This window comes from Erpetoichthys calabaricus, chromosome 16 (genome assembly GCF_900747795.2).
Source record: "Erpetoichthys calabaricus chromosome 16, fErpCal1.3, whole genome shotgun sequence".
NCBI classification, from domain to species: Eukaryota; Metazoa; Chordata; class Cladistia; order Polypteriformes; family Polypteridae; genus Erpetoichthys; species Erpetoichthys calabaricus.
Window position 1 is genome coordinate 50,035,579 of NC_041409.2, and position 14,288 is coordinate 50,049,866.

The 14,288-nt window shown below is 44.5% G+C and overlaps 1 protein-coding gene across 3 annotated transcripts in view; it reads right to left on the minus strand.

Annotated features, from left to right (window-relative positions):
• LOC114666693 (butyrophilin subfamily 1 member A1-like) overlaps positions 1-14,288 on the minus strand; it is a 200,842-nt gene that overhangs the window by 185,573 nt on the left and 981 nt on the right. For 2 of the 3 annotated variants that reach the window (XM_051919921.1, XM_028821650.2), the window contains exons 2-3: positions 4,555-4,626; positions 3,324-3,656 (exon numbers count right to left, since the gene is read on the minus strand). In XM_051919921.1, coding sequence (XP_051775881.1) covers positions 3,324-3,656; positions 4,555-4,624 — 403 coding nt within the window. In that variant the 5' untranslated portion in view covers positions 4,625-4,626. Of the gene's footprint in view, positions 1-3,323; positions 3,657-4,554; positions 4,956-14,288 lie in introns of those variants that run through there. The other variant, XM_051919920.1, reaches the window with a different exon arrangement.

Genomic DNA, 14,288 nt, shown 5'->3' on the forward strand with positions numbered 1-14,288 from the left:
TAGAGTAACATTATAGATGAGGTTTGAGCTCTTTGACTTTAAACTTACAATAAAATCTTCACCTCTCCATCTATCACATTACGGTCTGCAGGGCAAGGGCAAACTGGGAGATTGAAAAATCAAAACAGGAAACATAGTCAAAAGGTTTGAGCAACATTGAGAACAGAAGAATGAAGCAAAAGTTAGCATCCTAAGAGATCAATATAAAAAGCAAGGAATTCTCTTGGAGAGTTTTAACAAAGGTGTGTCATCTGCCGCTCCGATAAAGACACGGTGAAATGGGAGACTTTTTAAACCCATGGCTGCAATTACCCATGAGTTAGAATCTTGGGAAACAGGCCGGGAGAAGCTACCCAAGCAATGGGAGCAAAACTGCAGCACTACCAAACACACACAAGATACCCACCAGAATAAAATAAAGTCCAAAAATATATACTGTGAAAGGCGCTATATAGGCTCCCGACCCGACACAGACTGGACACAGAGGCACACGTAAAATAAAACAAACATTTATTGTCTTCACCTGTGGGGCACAGCACAGTCCCACAAAGCACAAAACAACAACAAAAGGCACAATATTCTTCTTCCACTACTCCTCCCAGGCACCCTTGTCTTCCTCCTCCCGACTCTGGCTTCTTGAGTGGTGGCTGCTGGCCCCTTTTATCAGGCACCTGGAAGTGCTCCAGGTGGTTGATTGCCGAGTTCCAGCTGTACTTCCGGGTGTGGTAAATAGACTGCCCACAAGGACTCAGGAATCCCAGCTGCAGCACCCCCTGGCGGTGCCTGCGGGACTCAACAGGGCTGCACCAAGCTCCAATTTCCATGGAGCCCTGCGAGAAACTGAGGCACCGCTCCAACCCAGGGGGGCTGCCATCTAGTGTCCAGGGGGAGGTATTGCACATTCCATGGCTGCTCCCCCAAATATTTAATGAAGGAGTGTCCCGGCAAGGCATGAACCCCGGCCGTTTGCCACAATACCAATATCTAATTAATGTTATCTGAGAAGAGCACAAAGTATAAGGCCAGAGTTATACTTCACACGATGCGACGCATCCTGCAGCAGACGCTCCTGCTACGCAAGCGTTGAAGTGTTTATACTTGTGCGCGTACTTTACGTAAATCTGGAGGAATCCGCCAGGTGGCAGTGCGAGATATTATCACTGTGACAACATGTTCGGCTTCTCTGTGTTGTGAATTGTCTAAAACACCCATTAAATTCCGATGACACCTTACCGCAATATCTCTGAAAAGGATGTTTAATGATTAAATCCAGGGATGTGTCCATTCCAGCAAGCATTGGGCACGAGTGAGAAACAATCCCTGGACGAGGCCTCAGCTCATCGCAAGGTGAATACAAGCACACAAATACACTAGCGTCATTTTAGCGGCACCAAATCCCCAAATCTGCATATCTTTGGAAGGAAACTGGAGCACACTGAGGAAACCCAGCAGGAAAACATGTAAAGTCCAGGCAGGGAATATCAGCGACGTGACTCCCTGCAAGACAGCAGCGCTAACGCTCCGCCACTGTGTCACCCCCATGTGTGTAATTATTAATGGTATTCATTATTTAAACGAAATTACAGATTTATCTGTAAAATGTAATATACATACTTTAATGCTTTTCATCATGAAAGTGATATCAAGTATAAATCTAAGGATTCTACATGTGCAGAGAGTTGGAATATCATACATTTAATGTGCTCAGTGTGGCGATCTATTGCTGGCGATTCACTGCTGCCAGGAGAAGAGGAAGCCCTAGAAAAAAAGATAGCATAGAAGACGGTATGTGAGACTTTTAAAACGTATCGTGTCATTATGATTGGGAATATGTGACGTTTGAATATAAAAGCACCACGAATACATCTGTATGTTGGCATTTTGCTTCACCACATCGAACCATTTATCAAATATCGAAGCGCGCACACCGATCTCGTAGGATCCGCAAAGCGGCTTTCTGTCACATGTAGATAATAAACAGAGACTCTGACGTTCCAACTTTTTAGCACACTGCGCCACCCAACTTTTTGCTAACACGTCACGTTAATTTCTGAGGACCTGCTCAGAGGACACATCAAATAAACGCTCAGAACGCGTGGTGGCCATGATGCGGGCGCATACGCGTTCTGAGCGTGAAGTATAAATGAGCCCTAAGAAGGGTAGGTGGTTATATGGCAACCCAGGTAGCAAAAATAACACTTTTAACATAAACAGCATTAAATGAACACCTAAATCAGACAACAGATTTTTAAATCAGTTTTATTGTCGTTCTATCAAGAAGGTTCCACATCCTTTAAATTTGAACAACAGGAATTCCTTACTTCCCATATTTTTAGACAATGCATCAGCATTCCAGTTTCTGAATGTTTTTAGAAGTTAAATTATATTCAGCCCCTGAAAGTTCTTTTAGAGAAGATGTTTACAGTCAATTTAGTAGAATCTTTCCTTCCTGTAACAGTTTTCATAGGTTACATTTCTAACTCTGTAGCTTACTACCGATCGACACGTTTCTGAAAATACTCTCCTTGTTGTTACACTAAAGAAAAAAGCCATATGCCCTAAGTCAGCGTTAAATAGGATCAGGAGATTTATAAGAAGGCCTTGGTAATGTCGTGCTTCATTCACCCAATGATCACTTGGCAGCAATGGACAACAGCATGGCCACAACCATCCAAAAAAACAAGATGGCAGCACACACGGTTGAAACCAAAACAGAAAATCATGGCATGATGATGTCACTGAAATAACGATAAAGAATAATAACAAAACCAAACCTACAACATTGTCACATAATCAAAGTCCCATAAACAGAGCACAAGACTCCAAAATCATAACTCTTACAACTTTACTGGGTACGTCCCCTTCCATTTCTTTTTGAAATTTTACCACAGATCCAAATGAGTCAACTGACCAGCAATGGTGATTTCTAACAGCATCTGCTACCATTATCACAAACTACTGAGGTGAAATTGTCATAAAACAATAAAAATAAACATAGCAGTACATCATTAAGGGGAGCCAAACGATTCATACGTACTCATGACACCAGTGACCTCAGATCACTCCGGCAAGCTTACCTTAGGTTAGGGTTTTATAACATTGTTCAAGCCACATTTAATCTTAAAGACATATTAAGCAGTGATTTAAATGGAAGTGCATAGTTTTAAGCATTTATTTTGATGAGTAACTACTTCCTGTAGAATCTCCTATCTTGTAATAAGGATTCCAAAAGTTCTTTGAGTCTGAAGACAAAATAGAGTACCGAGCGATCAAGGAGCAATGGCAGATAATGAAATAAATATCACCGCAGATTTGATACTAACCTTCCACACTCAAGGCGATCTGGACCTCTTTCTGCAGCTCTCCAGAGACTACATGGCACGTGTAGATGCCTTCATCGGAAACACGGACACTTTGTACTAACAGAGATACACTTCCGTTCTTCAGTTCCTCTTGAAAAATGGACATTCTTCTGTCAGTTTGATTCACGATACTGTAATTTGTGTATACAAGCACTGGTGACCCGAATTTAGCTGTAAACCACCTGACTTGAAACCCCTCAGCATTCAGTGCCGGTGAGAGGAAGGCGGGCAGCATGACGTCTTCACCAACGTAAGAAATAATGGAATGAGAAGGACCAACAATGGAAAAGGTCTCTGAAAAGGAAACCAAATGAATGCAGTAGTGATCAAGATTTGTTTTGTTGATTAGAAAAAATGCACATGAAAAATTAAGAAAAACTATTATGCGAATTTATGAGTTTCACCATTTACACTTTTTGGCAAAATGGGAAGAGTAGGAAAAGATTCACTTGAGAAAGTAATGCCAATATAGTGCCATACTTGGGAGGAAAAACAACCTGTAATTGTACTTTGTGGTCGAAGATTAATCGATACAAACAATCACCCCAGAGAACCAGGCAGGAGGAAGCTTGTCACCCATCTTTATTTCTTTTCATGAAAAGGGGCATCCCTGCAGTTCACAGAATAGCAGGAGGGATGGTCACTGAGTGGAGGTACAGAGTCTTATTTATACCCACTTAGCTTACATAACAGATTTGCATATTAAAAATTATATAATATAAAAGAATGCATTTATTGGCTACAAAAAATAAGGCACCTTGATCATGCAGTATAAAGCTTCACTGTTCTGTTAAATCACAAAACTAATGCAATGGCCACATGCTGCATGCCTCACATTCCTTACTCGAATTGGTTAGAGCCTCACTCCCTCATCAACGCCCATCCTGCTGTGTATGATCAGCTTGTTAGCTGGTAGGCTGAGAGGCTCGAGCAGCTCCTCGCAATCACACTGACGTATGGGATTTACAGTCTGCTCGTTCTCCAGAAGTGTTTGAGTGCAGCGTCTGCTTTTGCCTGGCCAGACCCATTCTTTGCCTCATAAGTCTGAAGTAGGGATTCATGTCTCTTTGTTTTTAGCACATTCTCCACAGTCGGCCTCTTTCAGGCAGCCTAGAGCCTATCATCTTAATCCTAAGTGGTTACCAAAGTATGTTACAACATTACAAAGTTTGTGTTTTCTTTCACATCTTACCTCCCCAGGAGAAGTATGTGCTGTGGAAAAACGATAAAATTATGAAGCTCCATCTTGGGTGAGAGATCATGGCTGAAAAAGAAAGAAGAGCTTGTTGTTCTTGGTGTAAAATCAGATATAAGACAATACACAGATAAAGCAAATTCAAAACCAGATCGAGAAAACCAGTGAGTGGACAATGCAGTCAACATGGGTCTGTACTACATCCTACAACATCTTAACAATCCAGGGATATATGCAAGGATTCTCTTTGTGGACTTCAGCTCTGCATTCAATACAATAATCCTGGAACTCCTCCACTCGAAACTCACCCAGCTTTCCATCCCTGCCTCCACCTGTTAATGAATCACCAATTTCTGGACCAATAGGAAACAGCAGACGAAACTGGGGAAACTCACATCTAGCTATCGCACGATCAAAATGGCACCGCCCAGGAATATGTGTTCTCCCCACTGCTCTTCTCCCCCTGCACCTCTAAGGACCCCTCTATCAGACTTATTAAATATGAGAATGACACAACCATCATTAGATTCTTCAGGAATGGTGACGGGACAACAGACAGGAGGTTGAACAACAGGCCCTTTGGAGTAGCAAGAAGAACCTGGAGCTTAACACTCTCAAAACTGTGGGGATGACAGTGAACTCCCACAATATTACCCCCCCTCTCCATACTTAATGCTCCTGTGACAGTTGTGGAAACCTTCATGTTTCTGGGATTTTTAATTTCCCAGGATGGAAGACCAATGTAAAGTCCACCATAACAAAGGCACAACAACAAATGTACTTTCTGCGACAGATGAGGAAGTTCAACCTTCCACAAGAGCTGCTGATGTAGTTCCAGACGGAGTCTGTTCACAGATCATTCATAACAGTGTGGTTCATATAAGTGACTAAATAGTACAAAAAGAAGCTACAACGAAAAGTCTGGTCTGCCAAAAATATCATTGGTGCCTACTTTACAGGACCTCACATCCAGGCCTCAACTTTTTTGAATTTCTTACATCAGCCAGTCTTTATAAAATAATAAACGGCAAAACAAGCAAATAGAACAGAAATGGTTAATTCAGCTTAATCAGGATGGGCACCGAATCCACTCAGGCCTCCCAGGATCTTGCAATACATATTGTTAATACTTGTTTTTCAGCATTTATTTCAGCTTTCGCTCTGTATTTTTTATTCATATATATTGTCACACACGTGCACATGGGAGGCAGCTAAAGGGCTTGAGTGATGGCAGTTCTGAGGCATGCTGGGATGTGGCAGAGTGCACTGACTCTTTTTCTCCCTTTCCTGTAGACCATCCATGGGAGATTCCACCTGGCTCTCTTGACGTCACTTCCGGGACCGAGCCAATGAAAGGAGACCTTACCGGCTCCGGCCCCTTTAAAAGTCTCCACCTTTTCCCTATTCCCTCAGTCTTGTTTTGGACTCGGTTGTATGCACATCAGTGCTGTATATTTTGAGAAAAAAGCAACTTTGCAGCCAGGATACCAAATTATACGGGTGGCCGCTCCAAACCTTTATGTGATTATGTCTCGTTTTTGTAACATTGGCGTAGCCGGCAGGATCAAGAAGACCTGGAAGAGAAGGGGACAGGACCTGCAACACATCCAGGTGGGAGCGTACCGGGGCCGAGTTTCCAGGCGGGGAGGGTGTCCCATGTTTCGGAGTGGCCCGGTACAGGCTCTGCGCCCGGCATACTTCACTAGGCAATCTAGGCAGGCCAGGGAGTGTGCGGGAGGGTCTCACAGAATTGGGCTGCTTCGGAAGGGGGAGGCAAAGAGGGCTGTTTATGCTCTCTCGGAGGAGAGTGCCCGCCTCCCTGTTAAGCCAGAGCCCCGATTTCCACCTAGGGGTGCCCCAGACTGGCAGGTGAGCAGCCTGAAAAACTGGAGGTTCGACCCAGAGCGGCCGACCCCTCAACAAGCCTGGTCCTTATGGGCAAAGGTAGGGCAGTGGCTATGGCCACAGGAAAACAAGCCCTCCCATGTGATAGAGCAGGTGGCCTGCTACCTGCTTCTGGACACACTACCCCGTGGCTTCACCCAGCCAGTCTGGGGTAAACAGTTCAGAAATATGGCAGAGCTCATAGAGCTCGTAGAAATACAAAGGACGGCCTCACAATCTGGGGGAGTTGAACCGTCCCTTGGTCGAACTCAACCGGAGTACGTCCCAAAACCTAGCCCCCCCCCGTACAACCCAGAGCTTGTGCCAACATCCCCGAAGTTGTGGGTGCGCAAACCGCTTGGGAATGAGGAGGAATGCAGGTGGAGGGGGAAGAGGGGTTGGTGTGCTCTGACAAACCCGTTGGCAGTCCCACACACAGGCGTGGTGATCGTTAACGGGTATAAACATTTCCATTGTTGCCTGCCGATTTGTGCTACCGCAACAGTGGTTGAAATTTAAGACCGGTATAACCTGTGTCCACGGAGAAATCCACTGGTACAGGTCCGCCGCTTGTATCATCAGTTATGGAGGATCAGTTCAGAAATTAACGTGGTGGTCCTCCCAGATCCTCCACACCCGGTGATACTAGGGCGGGACTGGTCTAATATCAAAGGCCGTGAGACACATACCAATCCTGGAGTTAACTTGGGCCTAGTTATGGACAGGGATGAGCCGTCTCAAGCTGCCTCCACGCTGTGTAATTAGCCGGCAGATAGAGACGAAGCGGCTGCTCTGAGTGATGTGGCAACGCCGTCACGTGCCAACATGTCATCCACCAGCGCCGAGACGGAACGGGAGGAAACCACGCCCCTTGAGGTCGGTTCAGACCCTCTCTCCCTTTTACGGTTCCAATTTAGAGAGATGCCGGCTTCCTTTAAAAGGGAGAAGTGGAGTGACAATTCCCTGAAATTTGCAAAAAATGCAGTGGTCCTAGTCAATGGCCAGTGCACTAACCAGTCGATGCCACAGGGTCCTCACTTTGAGTTAGACAACTACCTTCTCTATCACGTAGCAATGCATGATGGGCAGGAGAGAAGGCTACTGCTAATCCCGCGAACCTTCCTGCGGCAGGTCTGTGAGTTAGCACACACCCACCTCCTAGGTGGCCACGGAGCGGATCAAGCTCCGTTTCTACTGAGCCGGAAACTGTTGGACCGGGAGACCAGGTATGCAGCGGTGGAAAGGGAGGCTTTGGCGATTAAATGGGCAATTACTCAGCTTAGGTACTACCTGTTGGGCCGGGAATTCACCCTTATCACGGACCATGCACCTCTACAGTGGATGGCCCTGCACAAGGAGTCGAATCCGCGGGTCACCCAGTGGTTTCTTGACCTACAGCCGTATAAGTTTTCACTCGTTCATTGCCGAGGCGCTCTCCATGCCAACGCTGATGCTCTTTCTCGGGTTCACGACCTCTCGGTTAGGGTCGCAAGACCCGACGGGTCTGGGCTAAGGGGGGGGCCTTGTCACACACGTGCGCATGGGAGGCAGCTAAAGGGATTGAGTGATGGCAGTTCTGAGGCATGCCGGGATGTGGCAGAGTGCACTGACTCTTTTTCTCTCTTTCCTGTAGACCATTCACAGGAGATTCCACCTGGCTCTCTTGACGTCACTTCCGGGACCGAGCCAATGAAAGGAGACCTTACCGGCTCCGGCCCCTGTGATGTCACGTCCGGGCTCAAACCAATGGCTAAAGAACATGAGCCCGATCCTTATGATCTCACTTCCTGTCTTCCCCTTTAAAAGTCTCCACCTTTTCCCTATTCCCTCAGTCTTGTTTTGGACTCAGTTGTGTGCACATCAGTGCTGTATATTTTGAGAAAAAAGCAACTTTGCAGCCAGGATACCAAATTTTACGGGTGGCTGCCCCAAACCTTTATGTGATTATGTCTCGTTGTTTGTGACAATATATATGTACATTCTTTGTCTTGTTTTGTATATAAGGTGTGTAATTAACAGTTGTGTGTTTGTCAATTATATACAGTAGCTTACACTTGGAGAGTCACCAAAACCAGAATCAAATTCCTTGTATGTGTGCATACTTGGCCAATAAATGTGATTCTGATTCTATTATTTTTCTGCACAACCCAATCACTAATACACTTTTTGTTTAATGTTAAAAGGAAATTTCTACACTCACACTCAAGTCTGGATACACGTTAATTATTTCTGAATTATTGTAGTAACTTCTCAACGCATACATCCTGCCAAGGAACGGACTGGTGATTTTTGCTCAGGTAACCAACAGAACCTCATAAAAAATGAAATGAAAATAAAAAGTAAATTTTACTACCAAATCCTAACGATAGACAAGAATCGAATACAAGAAAACAGGGAAAGCGGTCAAACTGAACGAAACTCGTGAGAAGCACAAAAGCACAGCATTCTTCATCCACAGATCGGCTAACAAAACGCTTGTTTTGGCGTATGATAATCTATAATGCCTAGTGTATGGAGGAATATTTAAAAAAGGAGCCCCCAGCCGACCTTTTATCCGTTGTATTGATTATGTGCAGGTCATGACCCTGGAAGCCACGCCCCTAGAAATGGAGAATGTGGTTCTAATGACAGCTCTTAAATTGGCGGCAATTTAAGGACCTAAAGTGGTCAAGACATTAGAGTTAACAAAATAAAATAACACAAACCTAATCATGACAACATACATGTATCCTGCGCTGGCAATGAAGTCCAAACAAACACTTCTTTCTTCACAGTGAGCGGCAGAACATGACAAAGGTTTACTTTGGTTTGAGATGTATAAAGAACCATCCATCCATTGTCTCCCGCTTATCCGAGGTCGGGTCGCGGGGGCAGCAGCTTGAGCAGAGATGCCCAGACTTCCCTCTCCCCGGCCACTTCTTCTAGCTCTTCCGGGAGAATCCCAAGGCGTTCCCAGGCCAGTTGAGAGACATAGTCCCTCCAGTGTGTCCTGGGTCTTCCCCGGGGCCTCCTCCCGGTTAGACGTGCCCGGAACACCTCACCAGGGAGGCGTCCAGGAGGCATCCTGATCAGATGCCCGAGCCACCTCATCTGACTCCTCTCGATGCGGAGGAGCAGCGGCTCTACTCTGAGCCCCTCCCGGATGACTGAGCTTCTCACCCTATCTTTAAGGGAATGCCCAGACACCCTGCGGAGGAAACTCATTTCAGCCGCTTGTATTCGCGATCTCGTTCTTTCGGTCACTACCCATAGCTCATGACCATAGGTGAGGGTAGGAACATAGATCGACTGGTAAATTGAGAGCTTCGCCTTGCGGCTCAGCTCCTTTTTCACCACGACAGACCGATGCAGCGCCCACATTACTGCGGACGCCGCACCGATCCGCCTGTCGACCTCACGCTCCATTCTTCCCTCACTCGTGAACAAGACCCCGAGATACTTGAACTCCTCCACTTGGGGCAGGATCTCGCTACCAACCCTGAGAGGGCACTCTACCCTTTTCCGGCTGAGGACCATGGTCTCGGATTTGGAGGTGCTGATTCTCATCCCAGCCGCTTCACACTCGGCTGCGAACCGATCCAGAGAGAGCTGAAGATCACGGCCTGATGAAGCAAACAGGACAACATCATCTGCAAAAAGCAGTGACCCAATCCTGAACCCACCAAACCGGACCCCCTCAACGCCCTGGCTGCGCCTAGAAATTCTGTCCATAAAAGTTATGAACAGAATCGGTGACAAAGGGCAGCCCTGGCGGAGTCCAACTCTCACTGGAAACGGGTTCGACTTACTGCCGGCAATGCGGACCAGGCTCTGACACCGATCGTACAGGGAACAAACAGCCCTTATCAGGGGGTCCAGTACCCCATACTCTCGGAGTACCCCCCACAGGATTCCCCGAGGGACACGGTCGAATGCCTTTTCCAAGTCCACAAAACACATGTAGACTGGTTGGGCGAACTCCCATGCACCCCCCAGGACCCTGCTAAGGGTATAGAGCTGGTCCACTGTTCCGCGACCAGGACGAAAACCACACTGTTCCTCCTGAATCCTGTATAAAGAACACTTACCTGTAATTCTAGTGTTGCCTCTGGGTTCAAGTGACTAATTCTGACAAGGGCTTTTTTTGGTTCTCATATTTAATTGCATGCTTTACACCGGGTGACTGAAAGTATAACGCAATCAAAAATAAGTGTCTGGCTGAAAAGTGAACATCATATTAATTTCTATGTACAAAATGTGAAACAATAGTTTCAAAGGTTTATATCAAGTTTGGCAAACATGTGCGAGTATCGGGCAACTACAGAGCTGTGATAAAATGGGCAATCCCACTGCTGAGCATGAGAGGGCACTGTCAGCCACCACACTCGTCTTTTGCCTCCAGAGTTCTGACGTCACATCCACTGCCATCAGACTGGAAGTCCCACCCATTTTTCCCCGGATGGTATATAAGGCAAAGCGGCACTGCATGTCAGTGTTCAGTTTGGAGCCTGCTGTGGAGTGTGCCAGATCTCCAACACACCAGCAGTGAGCCGCTGACTGAAGAACAGATCTACCTATGTGGTCACTTCTTAGTATGGAGTTGTGCGCTTTGTTTGTTTGTTTCTAATTACATGTGGCTTACACTTCTTTTAGCCCAACCCTTTTTCTGTGTTTGCGCTTCTTCTTACAAGTTATTTATATGCTGTATATTTATATATTCACAACATTTATAGCCTGCTTTAGTTGTAAATGTAAACCATCATCGGTATATTTACATGAACTTTATTTTCTAATTTGCTTTTGTAGCAGTCTGTGTTTACGAAAAAGTCCATGAGAAACTTAACAAACACTCCTAACCCATCAGTCAGAGCGCTGCCTATCATTCAACTGGGGTCACTACACAGAGCATTCTAGAAACAGGCCAAACTGAGTCTAATTACTAGAGAACAAAACAATAGAAAAAACACAAGATCCAAAATTCTATTTCCACAAAGAAGGCTCAATGTCTGATGCTCACTATTATTTTCAATAAGCACCAATAAAACTATTAGAAGTCTTTCCTTTTAATTGCTCGATGTCTGAAGGCCTTAAAGTTTTATACCAGAAGCTTGTTTACATTACGTGGGTGACCCACCAATATAGAACAGTCCTCAAAGCTGTGGCGCCCATTAAAAAAACTGCATGCTAATTATTATCATTTATTTAAATCTGTATGGGTATTTTTCTAATGTTGGTTTGACATTTTTATTGCTACTCTGGTGACATCAACATAAGGCCATTTTGCATTCTATTTACTTTATTTTCACTGTCCTCTGTTGCTACAACATGACAAGTGGAAGTTGCATCACGTGACTTCATCACTCCGCAGCACCTATTTAAGATGTCGGCGTCCAGAACAGACAAACTTTCTGATGTAAACTAAAACAACTTTTTTTGATAAGAAATGTGATTCTCTCAGGAAAAGGACGGTTTAGTTTCAATCAAGACCCTCTTTGTTTCCGTTTTAACTATAATATGTATACTATAATACAGGTGCTGGTCATAAAATTAGAATATTATGACCAAGTTGATTTATTTCAGTAATTCCATTCAAAAAGTGAAACTTGTATATTAGATTCATTCATTACACACAGACTGATGTATTTCAAATGTTTATTTCTTTTAATGTTGATGATAATAACTGACAACTAATGAAAGTCCCAAATTCAGTATCTCGGAAAATTAGAATATTGTGAAAAGGTTCAATATTGAAGACACCTGGTACCACACTCTAATCAACTAATTAACTCAAAACACCTGCAAAAGCCTTTAAATGGTCTCTCAGTCTAGTTCTGTAGGCTACACAATCATGGGGAAGACTGCTGACTTGACAGTTGTCCAAAAGACGACCATTGACACCTTGCACAAGGAGGGCAAGACACAAAAGGTCATTGCTAAAGAGGATGGCTGTTCACAGAGCTCTGTGTCCAAGCACATTAATAGAGAGGCGAAGGGAAGGACAAGATGTGGTAGAAAAAAGTGTACAAGCAATAGGGATAACCGCACCCTGGAGAGGATTGTGAAACAAAACCCATTCGAAAATGTGGGGGAGATTCACAAAGAGTGGACTGCAGCTGGAGTCAGTGCTTCAAGAACCACCACACATAGACGTATACAAGACATGGGTTTCAGCTGTCGCATTCCTTGTGTCAAGCCACTCTTGAACAAGAGACAGCGTCAAAAGCGTCTCGCCTTTGGACTGCTGCTGAGTGGTCCAAAGTTATGTTCTCTGATGAAAGTAAATTTTGCATTTCCTTTGGAAATCAAGGTCCCAGAGTCTGGAGGAAGAGAGGAGAGGCACAGAATCCACGTTGCGTGAGGTCCAGTGTAAAGTTTCCAGTCAGTGATGGTTTGGGTTGCCATGTCATCTGCTGGTGTTGGTCCATTGTGTTTTCTGAGGTCCAAGGTCAATGTAGCCGTCTACCAGGAAGTTTTAGAGCACTTCATGCTTCTTGCTGCTGACGAACTTTATGGAGATACAGATTTCATTTTCCAACAGGACCTGGCACCTGCACACAGTGCCAAAGCTACCAGTACCTGGTTTAAGGACCATGGTATCCCTGTTCTTGATTGGCCAGCAAACTCGCCTGACCTTAACCCCATAGAAAATCTATGGGCTATTGTGAAGAGGAAGATGCAATACGCCAGACCCAACAATTCAGAAGAGCTGAAGGCCACTATCAGAGCAACATGGGCTCTCATAACACCTGAGCAGTGCCACAGACTGATCGACTCCATGCCACGCCGCATTGCTGCAGTAATTCAGGCCAAAGGAGCCCCAACTAAATATTGAGTGTTGTACATGCTCATACTTCTCATGTTCATACCTTTCAGTTGGCCAACATTTCTAAAAATCCTTTTTTTGCATTGGTCTTAATTGATATTCTAATTTTCCGAGATACTGAATTTGGGACTTTCATTAGTTGTCAGTTATAATAATCAACATTAAAAGAAATAAACATTTGAAATACATCAGTCTGTGTGTAATGAATGAATCTAATATACAAGTTTCACTTTTTGAATGGAATTACTGAAATAAATCAACTTTGTCATGATATTCTAATTTTATGACCAGCACCTGTATATGTATATGTTTATGATTTTATTTGGACTTTTATTAAGATCAATTCCTACTGTTATGACTTTCATTTTGGGTAAGTGCCGAGCATTGTCTACATTTGTTTTTTTTTTAATTCGGCTAATTCTGACAACCCTGGCTGAGCTTTTTTTTTCAGCTGGGATCTCCTTAGCTTTTCACGTTGTAGCTTTCTTGTACAAGTTACTGAGGCCAGTGATTAAAGACCTCGCCTCACTTAGGGGGCATTCTCACTTCTAATCATTTCACAAGAGTTTCCCCGTTCTTTTAGAAGTTAGTCATTTCAAACTCCTAACTGCTTGATCTTCACCTTGCTTGTCCCTTACGCTTACACTACTCTCCCCATCACATTCACACAAACTTTAGCACATACCAAGTTCAGGAATTTCAAGACGCACCCTCACCAGACTGGCAGGACTGGTTTTTCTACTCAATTCCTATCCTTTCTCACTGAACAATTGTTTTTTATCAGAGACTCATTGTAGTCATTTAGGCCTGTGTTTTGTGCATAGTGAGTGTTTTCTGCTCCATTTACCTGGCTTGGTGCCTCGCTGGTGTATGTGATGCCCATGTTTACTGCGATTACTACCGATTCCCATTTCTCTCTCAATTCTCCTACAGATGTGTCTTTCAACTGTGGCCCAAGTCTGAGTTGGTTTCTGATTTGCTTTCAATACATTAAGAACAACCGTACAGCTTTGAGCTGAAATGAGTGTGTTAGAATGTGGTCAGA